This window comes from Chlorocebus sabaeus, chromosome 3, assembly GCF_047675955.1.
Source record: "Chlorocebus sabaeus isolate Y175 chromosome 3, mChlSab1.0.hap1, whole genome shotgun sequence".
Taxonomy (NCBI): domain Eukaryota; kingdom Metazoa; phylum Chordata; class Mammalia; order Primates; family Cercopithecidae; genus Chlorocebus; species Chlorocebus sabaeus.
In genome coordinates this window covers 14,230,661-14,252,763 of record NC_132906.1, presented here as the reverse complement: position 1 = coordinate 14,252,763, position 22,103 = coordinate 14,230,661, and the positions used below count along the sequence as shown (strand labels likewise).

The 22,103-nt window shown below is 36.0% G+C and overlaps 2 protein-coding genes across 5 annotated transcripts in view; one reads left to right on the top strand and one right to left on the bottom strand.

Annotated features, from left to right (window-relative positions):
• NBEA (neurobeachin) overlaps positions 1-22,103 on the bottom strand; it is a 731,202-nt gene that overhangs the window by 187,434 nt on the left and 521,665 nt on the right. The window lies entirely within an intron of this gene.
• On the top strand, positions 14,540-21,723 carry MAB21L1 (mab-21 like 1). Its single transcript, XM_073013343.1, has one exon. The coding sequence runs from the start codon at positions 20,485-20,487 to the stop codon at positions 21,562-21,564; it is 1,080 nt and encodes a 359-aa protein (XP_072869444.1). The 5' UTR covers positions 14,540-20,484; the 3' UTR covers positions 21,565-21,723.

The window sequence follows — 22,103 nt, the reverse complement described above, 5'->3', positions numbered from 1 at the left end:
GCTTTTGAGCAGCTTTTCTTTAAGGTATCCTGATGATGTAGTCCCCACTCTCCTAGTGCTTTAAGAAAATTATTTCATCCTCTAATATTGCTACAACCAGCTCTAAAATAAACAAATCATGATGTTTTCATGTGGTATGGTAGCTATGTGTCACTATGGCTTATTCCATCAGTCATCAATGCCAGAGGACTCCTGCCTGTGGACCCCTTGTCCTAGGTACTACAAAGGAACCCATTTGCCTAGGGAGGAATAAATTGAACAGTAATTATCAATGATTTGCCATAGCTCATGAAAGATATGTTGGTAATTCTTACTGGACATATAAAAAACAAGATTAGCAATGAGAGGTTTTCAACCCAGAGAGAACTTTCTTTGAAGATGGACGTTACAAGTGAAGTATTTAACCTATACATAAACAGAAAAATATCCTTGTAAGCAAGTACTTCTTAGTGCCCAAGAAAATATCTACTAAGCATCTCCAATGCATTTCCTTTATGAAATTTGATATATATGACTTTTAAGGAAAAGAACTTTTGTGCAAATCAATATATGCTAAGATCTCCAATGTTAAACATCTACCATTAAGTAATTTTGCTTCTAAAATACCAAAAATGTTTGGGAAAAAGTCCATATTTAAGCAACACATTCAAGGTAAAAAATAGTAGCCAACATTACAAAGAATATTTAGTAAGTTCTTAACATAAATATTCCATTCAAGTGGTTTTTATTCTAAATAGACTCTCTTTAAGCACTTGGTAGAAAATTAGTGGAAAGGCATAAAAATATTTGGTTATATAATATTAAATAAGATTATAAATATATAGTCTGGAATCACCTAGATACCTGAAAGAGTTGATTCCTCATTTGCCTATCATTAAAAGATAATATGTCTTCCTCATTTCTGTACTTCAGGTACGGTACTATCTAAATTGACGGGTCAAGTGTTACAAAATAGAGAAAAGACTGAAAGATACTGCACGCAGATTTATGCAGACCTTCCTGATATGCAAATTAATCTCTTATAGGTAAACCAAATAATCTGGATGCTAACTTCTTCAGCACTCTACGGATATCAATTAATTTACTGGAAGAATAATATGCTAAAATGTACTTCCAGAGGATGAAAGAAAGTCTAACTTACTGCTACAGTATAATTTATGTTCTGAGAGAATATAGCAAATAAAATAATTTTTCTTATTAAAATCTTTTTGAAAATTCCACTCGCCAGTAACAAAAACATTGTTTTAATGCAGATAAATATAAATATTAAGAACATCGGGCAAAAGAGATTTATATTTTTCAGTCCATTTTTTTTGTACGTGTATATGAAATCATGGAGTGTAAGCACTTCCTCAATTTCTCCTACAGAAGGTTCCTTAGGCCCTGAGTGAATCGCTTTCAGTGGTAATGTTCACAGCTTATGAGATAACCTATTGGAGGTGATCCTGGACTGGTGATCATATCCTTAATTTTTGTACAATCTGCATTTTGTTTTGCAGATTCTATTTTTAATTCATCTACATATCTAACTAAGCTATTTGCATAATTCACAGTGCGTATGACTAGAGCATAGACTTAGGAGAAAGAGTTGCTCTATGGTTCCTCAGATTTGATAAAGTTAGGAAAAAGTTCCTACCAAACCATAAGGAAGTTGTGCAGTAATTTATTTAGAAGTTTGTTAAATTTGTTTGGGGGGAGGGGGCATTATTTTGCTGAGAAAGACATGAGATGTCCTGATTCGATATCTAAGTTCTAGCTCCAGCCCTGGGAGGGGTAGAGGTGCCTGCACAGCAAGCTGCTCCAGTTATTAAGGTTTCTCCTTGACTTTTTGAGAAAAGACATATTTCAGGAATTAAACTTATCCTTGCTAAAACAACTATTAAAAACCACTGTTTGACTTTTTCTTCTTTTCTTTTTTTTATTATACTTTATGTTCTAGGGTACATGTGCACAACGTGCAGGTTTGTTACATATGTATACATGTGCTATGTTGGTGTGCTGCACCCATTAACTCGTCATTTACATTGGGTATATCTCCTAATGTATCCCTCCCCCCTCCCCCCACCCCACAACAGGCCCTGGTGTGTGATGTTCCCCTTCTTGTGTCCAAGTGTTCTCACTGTTCAGTTCCCACCTATGAATGAGAACATACGGTGTTTGGTTTTCTGTTCTTGCGATAGTTTGCTGAGAATGATGGTTTCCAGCTACATCTATGTCCCTACAGAGGACACGAACTCATCCTTTTTCATGGCTGCATAGTATTCCATGGTATATATGTGCCACATTTTCTTAATCCAGTCTGTCATTGATGGACATTTGGGTTGGTTTCAAGTCTTTGCTATTGTGAATAGTGCCGCTATAAACATACGAGTGCATGTGTCTTTATAGTGACATGGTTTATAATTCTTTGGATATATACCCAGTAATGGGATGGCTGGGTCAAATGGTATTTCTAGGTCTAGATCCTTGAGGAATTGCCACACTGTCTGCAGAATCTCACCCTGTAACCCAGGCTGAAGTGCAGTGGTGACAGTATAGCTCACTGCAGCCTCAACCTTCTGGGCTCAAGTGATCCTTCCACCTCAGCCTACTGAATAGCTGGGACCACAGGTGTGCACCACTATGGCTGGCTAAGTTTTTCATTTTTTTTTTAGAGACAAGATCTCACTATGTTGCTCAGGCTGGTCTCAAACCCCGGGGCTCAAGCAAACCTGCTGCCTCAGCCAATCAAAGTGTTGGGATTATAAGCGTGAGCTACCACACCTGGCCTTGTTTGGCTTTTCTACATAGGACTTTAAAAATCCAATTTAAGGAACACAATATATGAAAGTAGAGCCAGGCACAGTGGCATGTGCCTCTAGTTCCTCTCAACTACTTGGGAGGCTGAGGTGGGAGGATCCCTTGAACCCAGGAGTTTGTGTCAGGCCTGGGAAACATAATGAGACCTTGTCTTTAAAAAAAAGGAAGAACAATACTGCCTGTATCTTACTGAACTGAAAAGTACAGTTACAATATTCTTCCTTATTTTGTGCTGTAACTTCCACCCAATGATCTTACTTGTATCCTCTGGAAGATCATGTATAAATATTAATATTCTCCTTGTTATAAACAACAGGCTTTTCAGAGGAAATTATTATATCTTACTTCATCCCCATGTCTACCATCCAAATTAGACTCCTTAGTTGGGTACACTAGCCTCAGTTCTTTCAAGTCACATGGCATGGTTTCTATATCATTTATGAATCTTGCCTATCATCCAAAGTATTTGCTGGTTCAGTCTGTCAACCGTAGAAAGATTTTTAATTCTATTGTGTCAAAAAATCTTTGTATTATTTTAATCCTTTTAAATTTATTGAGGCTTGTGTTATGGCCTGCCGTATGGTTTATCCTGGAGAATGTTCTATGTGCACTAAGAAATTTTGCTGTTCTTGGGAGTGTTCTGCAGATGTGTATTAGGTCTGGATGGTTTACAGTGTTGTTTGAGTCTTCTATTTACAGATGGGCTCTGACTTATGATGGTTTGACTTATGATTTTTTGGCTTCATAATGGTGTAAAAATGATACACATAAAATACACTCCTCAATTTATGATGGGTTTGTCAGGATGCTACACCCTTGTAAATGGAGGAGCATATGTCCTTGTTAATCTTACATCTAGTTATTGTCTCCATTATTGAAAGCAGGGTATTGAAATTTCCAACTATTATTGGATAATTTAATATTTCTCCTTTCAATTCTGTCAGTTTTTGCTTTCTGGACATTGGGTTTTGTTGTTAGGCACAAAGATATTTATAATTATTATAACTTTCCTATAAGCTAATTTTTTCATTATAAAATGTTTCTCTTTATATGTAGTGGCTTTATTTAGTGTAAAAGTCTATTTTATCTGATATTATTTTAGCCATCTCTAGGTCTTTTATGGTTGCTGTTTGTGTGGCATATCTTTTTTTATCTTTTTATTTTCAACTTGTCTGTATCTCTGAACCTAAACTGGGTCAAAACACATAGTGAACAGCATCTGGTTGTATGTGGAGAGCAGAGAGTGGATCTTATTTTTATTTTAATTCAGTCTGACAGTCTCTGATTTTTTTTTTTCTTTTCTGTTCTTTTTTTTTTTTTTTTGACAGAGTCTCACTCTGTTGCCCAGTCTGGAGCACAGTGGTGCGGTCACAACTCACTGCAACTTCAATCTCTGCGGGCTCAGATGATCCTTCCACCTAAGCCTCCTCAGTAGCTGGGACTACAGGAATGTGCCACTACATCCAGCTAATTTTTCCATTTTTTGTAGAGATGGAGTTTTGCCATGTTGCCCAGGCTGGTCTCAAACTTCTGTGCTCAAGTGATCCATCCATCCTGGCCTCCCAAAGAGCTGAAATTACAGGCATGAGCCACTGTACCTGTCCCAGTCTCTGATTTTTTATTGGACTGTTTAATCCATTTACATTTAATGCTATTATTGATATGGCTGGATTTACATTTGATATTTTGCTTTTTGTTTTCTGTATCTTTCATATCGTTTTGTTCACTTTTTCCTCCTTTACTGCCTTCTTTTGCCATTCCTTTACTTATTTTTAAACTATATATATTTAGATATTTTATTAGCGATTGCTCTAGGGCTTACAATATATTAGGATGATGCAGAAGTAATTGCAGTTTTTGCCATGAAAAGTAATGGGAAAAACTGCAATTCTTTTGCACCAACCTAATACATCTTAACTTATCAGACTACAGATTTATTTTTCAAAAATTTAGATCCTATTTGCTTACCCACAGGATTTGAGGCAGACTTGACTTTTTCCCTCAAGTCTTAATCACATTTTTTTTTACCATTGTTGATCCGTCTCCTATTTACTCTTCAATCCTATTGTGATCTGTTTCTGCCTCTATAATTCCACTGACACAAATGTGGAAAGACAAAGAACTTTTTATGTTATTTGAACTCTATGTGTAGCGGAACTGTTGTCCACTAACTTTTTATTACAACTGTCTTGTGTTTGGCATTTAAGATGTTTCCTCCTTACTTTTCTGAACATTCCTTCTCATTTATTCCTATTGGATCATATTCCTCTGTTTATGTTCCCTAGAATAATTCCTTGTACTTTTTCTCATTCTATATTGTTTCAGATAACTAGTAGTATACATACAAGATGATGGGCACTAAAAATAAATGAAGAGATGATGGTGGCTTGCAAGGACGGAAGCTGTAAAGTTGGTGAGAGATGGGCAGATTCTGGAGGATTTGCTGACACTCTGGATATTGGGTACAAAAGCAAGCGAGGAGTCAAAGATGATAGCTATGTGAGATGATGTGGAGAAGACCACCGAACATACCAGCTTGAAGTTAAGGGGAGAGGTCTTGGCTGGAGATATAAATTTAAGAGTGATCAATTTTTAGAACATATTATATTGGAGAGTATTGTTTGAAAAATCCTTCACTCATTCAGGCACTGTGTACCTACTATATGCTATCAAAATAACCAGGAAAATTAACAAAATCTTCCTGTGGGAAGAACAGAACAGATGATATTAATTTATCCATTCAAGAAACACACCTAAGCATGATGCTACATAAACTCAGAAGTCTGGAGACAGAAAAAACTGGGTTTGAATCCTATCTTTGCTAGTTACTGTGTGGTCTTGGGAATGTAAGTTTAAAAGTACTCTTTTTAAAACACATAAACTTTTTATGTGTATTAATTTATTTAACCTGTGCAACAACCCTACGACACAGAATTATTATCGCTGTTCTACAGATGACAGGACAAACTTAGACAGGTTCTATATGATGACTAAGAAAGCACGCTCTGGAGCCTGGGGCCAAATGGCATAGATGAAAATCTTAACTCTGCTAACTCCTAGCTTTGTAAACTTGGAAGAGTTACCTGAATGCTCTATGTTTCAGATTCTTAACAATGAAATGAAGCCAGACGTTTCTACTTCATAGTGTTGAGAAGATGAAGGTACATACAGTAATATAGATAAAGCACCTAGCAAAATAACTTGCAGATAACAAAAACTCAATGTTAGCCAATTTTACCAATTTGTTCTTTGTCTTGTTTAAAGATGTAAAAACGTTCTTAAAAAAACGACCTGCAACTTTTTTCATCAAGTTCCTAAGACATGTTTTCGAGTGTTTAGTTGACTTTTAGGCAGAAGGTAAAATATGAGAAACAGTAACTTCTTATGTCAGGGTATACAGTTAAGACTAGAATTTATCTAAGGCTGGATTAGGTATCTTGTAACGAGACTCAGGAATCTCCAACTGGTCCTTTGGTCGATAATCAGTCTAGCTGGTGATTTACATTAGTATAGGTATTTCAGTATGTCTAACTAATAAAATGGTACTTGCCCTTAAGGTTTTTGTTATCTAGGCTCTAGACTATGGTAAATATTAAATACTGAAATCAATAGGTAAAAGTAACGATTCTTAACAATAAATTCTACTATAGTTTCTAGACAACAGAAGATCAAATAGGACATAGCTTATAAAACTACTTAGCTGAAGAGGCTCCACTATCTTATTTACTGAGTATAAGGCTTTAATAAAGTTATAGCCTTCTTTCATTGGCATTTGTGTCTGTCCTCATTCTAGTATGCCCTCAGTAAGCTACCAGATCTTAACCTGCACAACAAAAGTGCCACTCATTGAAACAGTTATAACAGGAAAGGAAAGCAAGTTGATGGGATTTACAGTGTTACAGGCCACTGAATCACTGACTACTTGGTGAGGGCATGTAAAGAAACATCATTTTCAACACTGCTAGGACAGTGAAGCCAGGTTAATGAAACAGCTTTGGAACATGAAAGCTATTCATAAAGTGTTTTTTTAAAACTTCAGATTTCCTTGGGAAACCTAATTAAGAAATAGGAATCTTCCATTAATAATTTTCAATTATTTTACTTGTAGGTTTTATTTCCCAGTGGTACGTTTTTTAATAAGCTTTTATTGCTTTATATTTTCTATCCTATTATCTACTTGCAAGTGCCATAAACATTTTGAGATTTAAACAAAAACATAAAATGCTGAAGAACTGGCATTCTTCTCAAGCCTGGGGACTAACTAACGTAAAGTTTTACTTTGAAACATGTTTCTCAGCCTTTCGAATACCTAATTTACTTTTGATGTTCATCAAATAAGCATAAAGTAGCTGTATCAACACAATGCTAGGAAAAAATAAGCAGCATAGATTATGATTTGGAGAATTCTTAGGGATCAGAGAAGAGCATAAGAATAAATCACTTAGAGAATTAGCTGTATTCCAGGCTTCATTAGTTCTAATTATCCCCCAAATATGCTCAGCAGAATGCACTTGGGTCAGCTGGGACTGACACACAATAGAGTAGGCAACTTATAAACTCTTCAAAGCACAGAGAGAGTTCATAAAACGACCGCTTGTGCATTTAGATTCATGTGATAACACCTCTTATTGCATAAGCCACCAGATGAAACAGATGGGGTAGCTCTTCACTGGAGAATGTTTCTTTTGTACACGCACTGGACTTCTTTATTCCCCATTCAAGACACAAACTGCAAGAAAGCCAAATTTCAGGCAGGCTGTCTTTGTCTTTTATTGCCTAGATGTCACAGCAGTAATAAATAAAGTAGTAATGAAACATCCTCACTGAAAAAAAAAAAAACTTGGCAAATAAAAACATGTGCCTACACTTAAAGAAATTAAAGGCTTTAAAAAACACAAAAAGTTAATACACGTGTTTTTTTTTAACAGCCATACAGAAATAAACACATGTATTTTGTATTTTCAAATTAATTAATATATAATAACATTTTGTATTTTACTACTGATTCTCAAATATGTTCTGAGAATTCTCAGAAAATGTTTTTTCCCAACAATGTATTCATTACTTAAGGGAGGCCTCTTTGCTCTACATTCACGAGTTCACTCTGTGATACTGAATACTCAGTTCTAGGCACTGCACTTGAAGAAAACAACTGAGCAGAATGGGTCTTGAGACTACTTTAGCTTGATTTACAAATTTTCACATTGGCTTCAAATTATTAAAAGTATCACTTTTTAAAAGCGTTTACCTCTGCTCATGCTAAATTATTTAGAAACTCTTGTTATTGTCAAAAGGTTAAAATATATAGATCAATATGTTGGTGATTCCTATAATACTCTACAAGTCCTAGGAGCACATCTATTTGCATTTAAAGTTTATTGGTTTTGCTGTTCATTGATTAAGCATGTGGGAAACCTGTAGATTCCATTTGTAGATACAAAATTTATTGACAAAGCAAAATTGATAAATGCCAAAATATATAAAGTATATACTTTATCCCAAATGAGGCTTCTTAGTTACACATTTTGATGAAAAACTAGTATTAGGATTTTAAATATTTGGAAAAAAACTATATAAAGGCTGTGGAGTATTTAGTAAATACAATGTATCCTGAGGTCTTATTAAGTGGATTAGCTACCTTCTATACTTAAGCTGAACAAAAACATTAAATTCATTAAACTTAAATTGTTTTGCTCTGAATATTCTATGTGTAGCTTATGAACACATTTTTAGAAAGAACTTACGCCTATTGATTCTTAAAATAATGATGTGTAACTTATTATAAGTCAAGTCATGGAAAAAATACCTAACAATAGCAAGATATGAGTTGGATGATTACAAAAATCATGTACTTAGGACCTCAGTAATAATATATTTAAACAAATAAGATATTTGTTGACATACAGAATTTATCTGCATGGGAATGGAGATGCCCAAAAAGCTAATGTGACCCATGGTTCACTATTATTCTCTACTTTACATGTACCAATCCATTCTAGGGGTAATAAATTCTAAGCACCGTACTTGAAGAAAATCGTGTACCAGAATGGGTCCTGAACAGTGAGGTGACTTAAAATATGCCAAAGGTATAATGGCTGAAAGACTGGAATATGTTCAACTTGGTATCTGAAATGCTGAATTTAAAAAGCATGTATCTGTTAAAGGGAAAAGACTATTCAGAAGGGAAAGTAGGGGCCAAAAGGTGAAAGTTTCAAGAGGAAATATTGTGGTTCAATATTAGGAAGAGCTTTCTAACAGTTATAACTGTTGTAAGTACAATTAACTATCTGAGGAGGTAGTAAGTTTCTCATTAATGGAGGTAAAAGTAGAGGTTAGATAACCACCTCTGGCTATGGTTGTTACCATGGTTGGTAGAGAAAATTCAGACAGTTACGAAGAGGGTTCTACTCTATTATCCTCCAGAGTTCTTTCTTGCCCTGACATAAAATGTCTGACTTATGAGGCAGAATTACTTTTTTCCGTGATACTAACTGCACGACACATTTTAGTAAACTTTTCACTGTTTTAATTTTTATGTAGAGTGAAATACAAATTGAGTATGAATACTGCTTAGTAACTCTAAGTACTAATTCTATGTAAGTACTAATAGAATTCTACTAATAAGTACATAAAATACATAGTCTTTATATAATAATATAATCAGATGTATCATTGAAAAAATTTCCTCACATTTTAGTATCTATACCAAAAAATAATTTACCATAGAATAAAAACAACTGGCATTGGCATAGCTTTCTTGGAAATGATTGCACTTAAATTCATGATCAAAGGGAGTTTTCAATGTATCTTGGGCTGAAAATATTTTGGGTTGTATAGCTCACTGATATTACACAGTAAAACTATGATATGGATAAACCTTTATAAAAGAAAAGTATATAAATATTTCACTCAAGTAATTATTGAAATAATTGCTTCTCCTCATCACATTTATAAAGGTATATCCCATTAATCTTGAGTTTTACAATGAAGTGGTTATCTAGATGAATTAGTCCAATTTGATATTCAGTAAACAGTATATGTCTTTCCTAGTTTCTCCCAATGTGATAGATCAATATATTATCCTCATAAAATTAAAATTCATAACATAAAAAGTATCTCAGTATCTACCTATTTAAAAGTATCCTATAAAGAACCTTACCCTTAAAACTCATCAATTATGTTCTTTATGTAAATGCAAGCTTGTAGATTTCTTTTTAGAATAACATTTATATCCTAGTAGCAGTTTCTACGAATTATAGCCAGTTATGAACATATGTAGTCTGGAAACTCTAGTGCTGATGGCAGCCACAGTCAGACAGACCTGGCTCTGCAATTACTTGGGTGACCCTGGTAAGACGCAACCTTTCTAAACTTCAGTCTCTTTATTTGTAAATGGGAGCTAATATTTGTTGGGAAGATTAAATGAGATTAAATACTCATTAAATACTGGTCCCTGTTCCTTATCACCCATCTTTCCCAGCTCAGAATTATGTTAAGTATCAAATGAATTAATGGGTATAAATCCTTTGTAAATGGAAAAGAATGTTGCAATTGTAAAGCATTATCTCATTTAATAGGTAATTTATCCCCGTGAATTACATTATGGTTAATGGTGTTCATTATTGTTTTGAATAATCCATATAAGTATAGGTTCCATAATATGATAAATTTCTATAGAACAAATTAATAACTTAAAAGATCATATTTGAAAATACCCAGAGAAAACAATAATTAGCAACAATTATTCTCTAAATCATTTTGGAATAACTCAGTAAGTTTTAATGACATAATATAACTATTGGCTTGGGACAGGCTAGGCTTGTACAAGCAGTGGGAGAACTGAGGCTTTACCATTCATTCAGATGAGGAGAAGAACATATTTTCCCTCAAAATTTCATCAGCCTATTTTTTAGACTAACAATCTGGAGAATTTTCTCAATTACCTATTACCTGGGTTATAGGCAGAGTTCAAACACACGCTCTAGAGTGGTTGTGAAGTATGTCTTACCCAGAATTTCTTATTTAAGACTATTACAGCATTCAAGGGTAAAACCCTGTAAATCATACAAATACTGGAAAACTTTTAAAGTGTTATTTGATATTATTCTGATTTTTGTTTTTAAAGATACAGCTATTGAAACTATCACAGCTGATCATTTCATTCTGACACGAGTTTAAAAGGTTAAGTTACTATCTGAAGAAAGGTAATCTGGTTGCCTTTCACAGCAGCCTGCAAGCTCTGCAATCTGCATAGAGAGGGCATTTGTCATCATTAGCTGAGCTGTGACAGCTGGCACCCAGGGTGTCCCAGAATCAAGAAGTGGCAGAGACACTCTTGGTTTAGGTTGCCATTAAGTATAGTAGGTTTCTTGAGGATCAAGTATATTGTACGAAAGCTTTGTGATGTAACTAACAGTAGTGAACATATTTGAATTTTCCATAACATGGATAATACAATGATAGCACATAATTAGCAGGTTGCCTCTAGACAACAAGATGCCAGATTATAGTATGAATAAACATCTACTGCCTGCCACTTAGCGAGGTAGAATTCTTTTCAGCACCCTAACAGCTCCAGCAGAGTGGTTTTTTCAGGGCTGGGTGATTAATTAAGTATATTGAAGGAAATACGTTAAAGATGGAGACTATAGTTCTCAGATATATTTTAAATTTGGTTGTAAATAATGCATAACTTCCCAAGAATTAGCTAAACTGCACACACTCAATATAGCACCCATCTTTTTTTCATAATATGAATATGAAAATTAAAGTAATTCATTTAGATGCAGTCTTCCAATTGGCTGAAGTGTATGTAATTGGTAATATGTATTTAAAAATATTCCTTGGCTAAAGTTTAAAATCAAAATCTTCTTACCAAATGGGTGCCACTATGAGTCTGAAACAGTTGTGGTAAGTAAATCTAGAAAAGAAGTTTTAAAACTTTAAAATGTTATAAATATGTCTTTTAGATCTTAATGTAAAACTATTTATCAAAAGAAAGTTTAAATTATGTAGGCTGATCAGACTTTTGAAAATTTAGCATACCACCACCCCTCTAAAGTCATCAATGCTTGGAAACATAATCAATAACACGGGGTTTTATATTATTATGTAAACTAGTTTTCCACAAATAAAACTAATTTTTGTGTTAATGTAAAATCTATGCAAATACATGCAGTCATTTATCAGGAAAGCTGACAAGCATTCCATATTGGAGGGGAAATGAAACTGCCTCAAGAATAGAGGCAATTAATTATTTCTGTATTTTTTCTTCTTCTGTCTTGAGGCACAAAAGTTATCCATCCAGTTAAAACAGCAAATGAAATAAAGAGATTTTTTTTTTATTTAAACACATATGGCTTTTGCCTGCAATACTGATCACCACAAGGTCTACAGATGCCCGTGGCTAAATTGTACACTGGCAGATGCACACAGGGGAAAACTGTGCTAATGCAGCGTGGAGAGCAAAACAAATGAAGAACTGAAATTGCTAGTAAAAAACAAAAAACAAAACATCCCACATTTTTCCCCCTGATGAGTTATACATTTTGTTTATCAAATGCAGGTTAAGGTTGCAAAAAATTTAAACTTAATCTGTTGCAAAAAAGTAAAAAACAATTTTAAATTAGTGAAGGTCTCTCTCGCTCTCTCTCTCTCTCTCTATATATATATACACACACACACACACACACATATTAATGTAGGTATTTTTTTTCCTATGGACAAAATGGCTAGCAATAAACTTCTCAATTTCATAATTAAAAGCTTATGACATTCAAAGTTGATGTAGTATATGTGACTGAATACATGCTGTTGGAATTTCCACTGTTATTGAAAAAATCAATTTAGGTACAGTCTCTTCAGGTATTATTACCAAAACTGTTAAGGGTTATTATGAGACAATCTTGCGGATGTGGATATTACTTCCTGGTGGCAACAAGAATCCAATATTTAGTAGTTGTTTCCTTTTAACAGATCCATACAGAAAATGTATAGAGGCCAATTCAATCTTTTACTATCTTAAACACTGGTGTTATTTGTGTGTGTGTGTCTGTACGCAGACTGCATCAATCTTTTACTATCTTAAACACTGGTGTTATGTGTGTGTGTGTCTGTACGCAGACTGTATGCATGGACTATTTTGCAAACCATAAAAAGAGTGTATTTCCTAAAGATGGTTTGAGATTATTAAGAAAGCAATAACTTCTTTCTTAATAGGCCTGTAAGCATGCATAACATTAAAATTTCTATTGTAACTGCCAAATAAAAATATAAAACAGAAAGCATTTAAATAATTTGTATATCTTAGGGGAAGAAATAAAAGACTAGTTGTACTATTCCAAGTTGTAAAAAGGCAGAATATTTGAAAAAGCATCATTATCAATGTCTTCACTCCTATAATTTAATACGTCTTGGTTTAGAGTATTTGTAACCATCTAAATTTACATAATAATGTATATTTATACAAAATTAGGATAATGTATATTTATACATATGTCCCAAGAATGTGCATACATTAAGTAATATTAGATCTAATAAACTCTTTAGCCTCAATTCCTACCACTCAAAGGGAAGGTTAATTTACTGAAAATGTAAAGTAAAAATATTGAGAAATCTTGACATTTCTTTCTCTAGTGACATAAAGCTAGAAACATTACAAATATGCCTCAAATGTTGCTAACTTAGATGAGAAACCCTTTCTTTCTTGCATATTTTGATGTGCAAACTGTGAACCCGATTCATAAATCTAACACATATATTCATGTTAGCCACTAAATATTAGGAGTTTCTTTGAAAAATGAATCTTCTACCAAGTATTAATTAGTCACATACATTAAACAACTTTACATAAAATAAAAATTATAAACATATTGCTTATATAGCTGAAATATTATTTTATACTTTGCCTGTGTCAGTGTTTTTTGATTAAAACTTGTCTTTAATTGGAAGCATGATAAAATAGTAAATTCTAGGGGAAATAAATAACGGGTGTTACAGTCTAAAGACCTTTTGATATAAAACTAAAACACTCAGACATTTATACATTAATCATAAAATTTCCAAATAAAAATAATGAAATAAGGGCATGAGGAAACATTTTTGTGGTAATATAAATGTTCTACATGTGTGGTAGCACTTCTATGATGGTATACATTCGTCAGAATTCATAGAATGGCACAATCATATGGAAAAATCATGGAATGCTATTGTATGCAAATTATACATTGACAAACCTAACTTAAAAAAATACATTTCACAGAAAGACAAAGTTATACATTTTATTTCACTAGGTTCCCACTTTCTTTTTAAATCAGGAACACTACATCTTACAAACTATGCTGTTCATGCTTCTAATTTGACTGGGATATTGAGATAATAAAATGGATAAGGATATATGAATATAAAAGTATTAACTATTCATTAGTATTACTTTAGACTTGATATTCTTGACAAATCATTATATGAAAAGTGTGCTTTCAAGAAATAGTACATATTGGTGTACTAAAATGTATATTATTACCATAGTGAAAATAATGAAATGTAACTGGAAATATTATATAGGTATTATATTCTCAGATAGCTATCTCTATACTTATACATAGATATAAAGAAAATTTATATTAATAAACTAATTTCCTTCTTTTTCTATAAACCATTTATTTTACTGCATATAATATACATGATAAAAGGTAATCGTTTTCTATTTGATGTAATTATCCTTTTAAATTATTACTCCAGTTACTGATCATTAAAAAAATAAATCTTAGTTTAGAAGAATTACTTTGCTCATTAAAAAATAAGCTCCAAAACTATAAATTAAAAATAGGAAAGGTTATTTTAGACATGTAATCACTGGAAGTTGATTATCTATGTATCATATTCTAGTCTCAAGGTCATGTTGAATATTTTCAGTGGCTTAATCACATACAGTATGAAACAGTAATGAGAGCAATGCAGTCCTGGATGACCTAGTACAGATGTAGGGATTAACATACACTCATCGAATCTGATTTCCTTGTTTTCTCTAAATGCAATAAAAATATAGCATATTAAGAGTACTAAAAATGTAGCCATATACACAAATATATGTAAATTCATGTATGTAAAATCATACATACATTTGTGTATGTGTTATGGGTTAGGAAATACCTAATTTTCATATATTCATACAGAAAAGAATCATGTGAGCCCATTTATCCTGTCTGAATATTTCTATGTCACAAGAAAATTATAAGCTGAAATCTAACAAAAAGATTTTAGTTTTATTGGAAAGATAATAGTAACTTTCTGAAGGGTTTGTGAGAAATTAGACTATTGGAATCCATATTTCCTACATAATACTCAATAAATGAATGACTTGTCCTTAAATGTTTGGAAAAGGTTAGAGATGACAATTTATGCCGAGCAATAAAAAATTCTTTAGGTTGATAACCTCCTTTCTCCCATTTTTTTTTTCAGTTTGCAGATACAACTGAAAACATCCTGTACCTCTGTGTACACATGCAAATGAAGTGAGGAAACAGGGTCAATTATGAAAATAAGCTGGGCTTTAAATTTCTTTTTCTATCAAAAGAAAGGTTTTGGCTAGAGTTATCCAGTATTACTTCAAGTCTGCAAATCAAGCAGTGGTAGTCAATTCTTTGAAGTATACTCCCAACTTCCATTTTTACTCTCAAAGTTACCTTTCTTTTCAAAAACCTATTAATATCAATATCAAGTTTATTAAGTAACACTGTAGAGAAAAACAGTACTCTTCACTACAAATGTGACTATATGTGAACTAGGGTGATGAAGAAAACTGAGGCAAAGGCCTTCATCAGTCAAGTGAAGAATAAACAATTTAAAAAAATTAACCACGATTCTCAAAATGTTCTAGTTGAAGAAGTGAAATAGGGTCTAAATTGTGCAAACAGCGACCTCAATCCTCTGTTTGACTTTGAAATAAATCTGATATTAAAAGATGAAATAATTACTTTAAGAAATCACTGAAACCTTGAAAGCTTTCAAGCTATTTTTTGTCTCAAGTGTTCTTACACCAAGAATCACACAGGAAGAAAGGTATAGATGCCATCAAATTAGATTACCAGAAAAATTCTCTCTATTTTACTTTATTTAATGTGACACATAAAGAAAACCCTGCACAAATATCTGTCTTTAATTTCTCTAGTGTAAAAAAAGAAATATATTGTGTCTGGCAGAATGAAACACTTGAAATAGCCTGGGTGCATTTATAAAAAAAAGAAGGGGGAAGGAAATCAGATGCCTACAATGAGCCTTCAAAGCCACTCCAGCAGTAGGGATAAATAATGTAATAAACTCAACTTCATATTCTTTTTATCTCCCCAGTGTAATAAGCACATATTAAAAAAATAAAACTTTAAATTCATGAATACTTGTGAATAGACTAGCAGCTAGCAGATAATGAAACAACACCAAACAATATCTATGTAAGCACTTAACATGTATGTGCATAACCTTTAACAGATACCTCTTTTCCAGATGAAAGGTTACAATTGCTGAGATTTATGAACATGCAATTCAAATTTAAATTAGTTTTTTTCTAAAAGAAAAAAATTTTGCATTCTTGTATTTCTCGAACATAACGAGTTTTTCTTTAAGCTTAATAATGACACTATTTATGAATTACTTTGTATATGCCATATAAGTAAGCAGGTTTACAGAAGTGGAGATAAGTTATTTAGGAAATAGTACTTGAGGAAAAGTTGTTTAGGTATTGTTATTTCGAACGCTTCGAAGTGTTAAGGATCACAGTATTTAATTATTTTATATTCACTAATACTACTAACATTTATGATAATGGTGTGCTCTGTCCTTATTATTATTATTTTTTTCTAACTGGTACATTTTAAATCAAGCCTGCCTCATAAGTAAATGAAATGTAAACGTCAGTTAGGCATTAAAATTCTGAATACCATTCAACATAAGCAGCTCAAAATATTACATCATGAGATTCTTGAGATGTTTTTTCCTTCAATTAGGCCAGTTTTCCTTAATTATTATTCTATTATTAGGTCATGTCAAAGATGTCTGCATGCATACCACGGAAAATAATTAAGTATTTACATCCTAAAGCATGACACACACACAATTTTATTCTAGTAGCACTAAGATTACATTTTCAACAAAAAATATTGCAAGACTGCTATAACTGGAGTTTTTAAAAAAACTTTTCACATTAATACGTAAATGTATATTAAGCCATCTCGATGTACTGCATAATCATTTGACATAACTAGTTTAATAGGTCAAATGATATTTTTAAAAAATTTACTGAAAAACAGTTAAATATGTTACTCCCATAAAATAAACATATCCCCAAGCCTAGATTAAAATCGGCTGAATTGCACAAAAACATACTGTTATTTGTAATTCCTCTCTATAGGTCATTTCCATAAAAAAATTTCAGGGATGGAAAACACACTTCTCCGAATAGCTTAATTTTCGCTTCAACAATGAGGGGCGTCTAAGATCACTGAAAGGATTCAGCTACACAAGGCAATTCATTTCACGTGTTCAGTGTAATAGAAAATCACTGTGTTGCAGCAACAAGCAGTACTTGCACTAGAGTATTATTCAATCCAGGGCGCTCAGTTCACCCACAGTGATAACTGCGGACCGGTGAATCCTATGTTATGTAAATCACCTTCAGCTCCGTGTGTGAAGGATGCTTAAGGAAGCAGCTTAGAAAACACAGTCCTGGCGTCCTTGAAACTAAATGACTTCACTTTCCTGGAACACTAGATCTAACGAGTTTCCTAGTATACCTTTCCTCACCACCCATTTTTCTTTCTCAAAGTGCAAATCGTTAGTGAAAAGGAGCTGGTTGCACCAATTAGTTTGCACGAAGTGCTTCGGTGTTTAGCTTCGCTTTAACCCAATTAAGCTGCACAGTGAGCCCCGAAGATGCGCCACCTGCGCGCCTGGCTCCAGCCAGACCCGGCCGGCGTCCCTCGCAGGCCCGCATCCTTCCCGTTAGACTCACTCAAGGTCCCCCGTACAGCCCCGGGGACTCCCCGTCCTCGGTGGTCTCAGGTCCTTGACAACCAGGGTTGTTCTGCAGGTGGCCCAAGAAGGCAAGGGGCGAGGTCTTGGGGCAAGCATCTCAGAGGGCCTGAACCCAAGGGAGAGAGCGCAGGGCGCAGAGGCCCGCGGCAGGGGCTTGGCTGCGACCACACCTGGGCCGGTCGTGGGCGGTCAAGGCTGAGGGGTGTGTGGGCACAGCGTGGCCTGGAGCAGACGTGGAGAGTAACCCGGACTCCAAGTAAGGTTTTCAAATAAGCTCACGCAGAAATAGAGCGTAGCGATCTTGAGCCCAGAGAGGAAAGTAAGAGGGCACGGGAATGCGGCGCAGCTAGAGAGAGAGGGCGAGCGGACGGCACAGGGCCACCCGCGCCGGGTGAGAGCAGAAGGCGGCGTTTCCCTAGAGACCACTGCACATCTTCGCCATGGCGGTTGCAGGTTCTCGGGCTCTGATGCATTTCCCCTCCAACTGCCAAAAGGTAGCAGTGCATTCACCCGAGACGACGGCAAAGCGGGGAGGGGCTTTTTGGGTGTTCCCAAGCCCTGCTCCTAAGGGGATGGAAGGTTCTTGGGAAATAAAGTAGATGAGTGCCACGCAACCCAATGTAATATACTATTTTCAGCTAAATTGGAATCTATCACTGTTGGATAAGGAGAAATTAAATAATAGGTGGCTTTGTAATGCTGTACCTGTGCAAAACACACAAACAAAAATCAAAAACTTAAAAAAAGTGGGATCCTTGCACAAGATCTTATTAAAAGTGGCTCTGAAAGTGCCTACAAACCTGTTACGGGGAGTTATAGGATTTGACTGGAAATATTCTTAATTGGAAAGACGTGGCATCTAAATTAAAGGTAGAAAATTTAAAAATCCACCTAGGTTTAAAAACCACGACATAACCACTAAGTAGTATTTCTTTAGTTTCCTGTGCTTTGAGGACACAACCTGGACCACCAACTAGGAAGAAAAGAAATTTCCTCCTCCTGTTTCCGGGTTCCAAAATTCAGAAATGAAATGATTTCATTTCTGTTTTCAAAATGATGTTTAAATCCAAAAATGACCCCTAGATGATTGCAAGTTAATTTTCTTTGAAAATGTTAACCATTTTCCCTTAATTAAATCACACGAAATAGTATAAAATTAGAAGTCTACTGCTAGGTCACCACTTAAGGACACTTAAGACAGGAGTTATATCCTTAATTATGCATCTGTAAGCAAGCCAGAAACCCCCAAACCTTCAAATTTTCAGGACAGTTATCTGTGAGGAGGCTTGGTCTCCATGATCTCATGTGAATTTTATGAACTAAAATTCCATCCCAGAGACAATTGATTTTTCAAATGTTTCTATAGTGCATATATAGCTTTGTGTCCGCTTGTAATGCTAGTCAAGTCTACCAAAGTGCAAAGACTGCAGCTGGTGGGGCAGAGGGATGTACCAAATATTTTTTAAACATCCTAACTTAAACAGGGGCAGAACATCTAACACATTCAGCAATAATTTTCAGATTCCTTTCAACAAATGCAAAAAAGGAAAAAACATAAGTAAAAAAAGAGCATACTACCTCCATAACGTTTTAAAAAATCATTTTAACATATAGGAACATCCAGAATGAGAAAATTACACAGGTCCTCCTCCATCTAAAGCCAACTTCCATATGCCAGTAGTCTGCATGAACAAACTTTCAACCTGCATTTAAGACCCCAAGGATTAACAGGCATTAATTATCTTACTCTAAATGCAAGTTAGTGATTTTGTTTTAGAAAACCCCGTCTAGATCACTAATTGACGGATGCCCATTAATACACCTGTATTTGCATTTCAGTGGTAAAAAGACAAGCAGGGTTTTCAGCACAGAAGAGAGCCGCTTTGCCAAGTCTTTTCAAAATGTCAATATGCTTCAAGTAGTACCACAGCTGAGATATTCCTCTTGATTTCCAAACTGTCTAGGTGGCCTGGGTGGTTTTCTGCCGGCAGCAGCCTCCTACCTTTAGTTTGTGTGCCTATATCCATGAGGGGGGATTAATTAGCCGGGTTGGAGCTGAAGGAGGCTGTCGTGACGAGCCCAGTGGCGATTGGCCGCCCGCCTGCCTGGCCCTGCCTTTATAATTTCCACACGAGTGCATCTGGGCTCTTAGACAAATCAACAGCAGCTTCTTCTGACATATACACACGCACACTCACCCCGGACACACTCTCAGCACACTTTTCCTCCATTTGATTAACAGTGCTGCACATACAATGATTACGGGAAAGCGTAAATAAATACGGAAAGGGGTGCTTATTTTGACTACTGGAAGAGCTTTGCCGGGTCTCAGCGCAACTTTTTTTTTTATTCCTGAGAAGGTGATCTCTCCATGCGGTTCTCTCACACAAGGATTCTTTAAAAGAGGAAGAGAGGCAAGGAGAGGGGGGAGAACAGTCTTTCACTTTAAGAACGGCTGGGCTCAAAGATAAAAGGAAGGGAAAAGCAGCAGCAGCAGCAGGGAAACCAACGCTGCAGCACTTCCGAGAGGCATTTTTGATCCATTTCTGAGCGCTGCGGCCCGTTTCTCCACCGAAGTTGGCTCCAGCTCTAGCAGCCGCATTGGATCCCACAGCTTACTGCGAGACTCCGGTGTACAATCCGGATCTCTGCCCCAACATGATTGCGGCCCAGGCCAAGCTTGTCTACCATCTGAATAAATACTACAACGAAAAATGCCAAGCCAGGAAAGCTGCCATTGCCAAAACTATCCGGGAAGTCTGCAAAGTCGTTTCCGACGTACTGAAGGAAGTGGAAGTGCAGGAGCCGCGGTTCATCAGCTCTCTCAACGAGATGGACAATCGCTACGAGGGCCTCGAGGTCATCTCCCCCACCGAATTTGAAGTGGTGCTTTATCTCAACCAAATGGGGGTGTTCAACTTCGTGGACGATGGCTCACTGCCCGGCTGCGCGGTGCTGAAGTTGAGCGACGGGCGCAAGAGAAGCATGTCCCTCTGGGTGGAATTCATTACCGCCTCCGGCTACCTCTCGGCGCGCAAAATCCGGTCCAGGTTTCAGACGCTGGTGGCTCAAGCGGTAGACAAATGTAGCTACAGGGATGTGGTAAAGATGGTGGCAGACACCAGCGAAGTGAAACTGAGAATCCGAGACAGGTACGTGGTGCAGATCACGCCGGCTTTTAAATGCACCGGGATCTGGCCGAGGAGTGCTGCCCACTGGCCACTTCCCCACATCCCCTGGCCGGGACCCAACCGGGTGGCGGAGGTCAAGGCGGAAGGTTTCAATCTCTTGTCCAAGGAGTGCCACTCCCTGGCCGGCAAGCAGAGCTCGGCGGAGAGCGACGCCTGGGTGCTGCAGTTCGCGGAGGCAGAGAACAGACTGCAGATGGGGGGCTGCAGAAAGAAGTGCCTCTCCATCCTCAAAACCTTAAGGGATCGTCACCTTGAACTGCCTGGCCAGCCCTTGAACAATTACCACATGAAGACTCTGGTTTCCTACGAGTGTGAAAAGCATCCCCGGGAGTCGGACTGGGACGAGTCTTGCCTGGGTGATCGGCTGAACGGGATTTTGCTGCAACTTATCTCCTGCCTGCAGTGCCGGCGGTGTCCCCACTACTTTCTACCGAACTTAGATCTGTTTCAAGGCAAACCTCACTCAGCTCTGGAAAACGCTGCCAAACAAACGTGGCGACTGGCAAGAGAGATCCTGACCAACCCGAAAAGTTTGGAAAAACTTTAGAGGATGAGTTAATCAAGAGCCGAAACTATTACCCTTCTCAAAGTCCTTATTAAGTGTAAACTTCTGTTCAATTCCTAATATTCCACTCCGCAGTGTAAACAATCTCTTCCTTTAAAAAAGGAATAATAATACAATATTTAGAAATCATCTCACCCACCCCCACAAGGGGAGAAAAAGTAGGGGAAGCGGATGGAGAAAAACCCAAAGCCACTAGTATTAGAAGACTTCTTGATTTCCTATCTCCCTTGAAAAGTACACCGTAACACTCCGTAAACAGCCCGGTTGTAATACAAGACAGCGACGAACACTCCGCCTAACTATCAAAGGATTATAGCAATCCCGGTGATTTAGGTGCATCTGCCTGTGAGTAAACACGATTTGGATATGCCATCTGAAAGAAACTGTAATGTATATTTTGATTTGTAACAAATATTGTGATCTCACATTGTCTTTGAAAGTGTGGATGTTGGTGTTTGTGATTTGGTGAACAGAACTTAAATTGCCATTCTCGATACTTCCAGACCTTTTCCACTAACAAA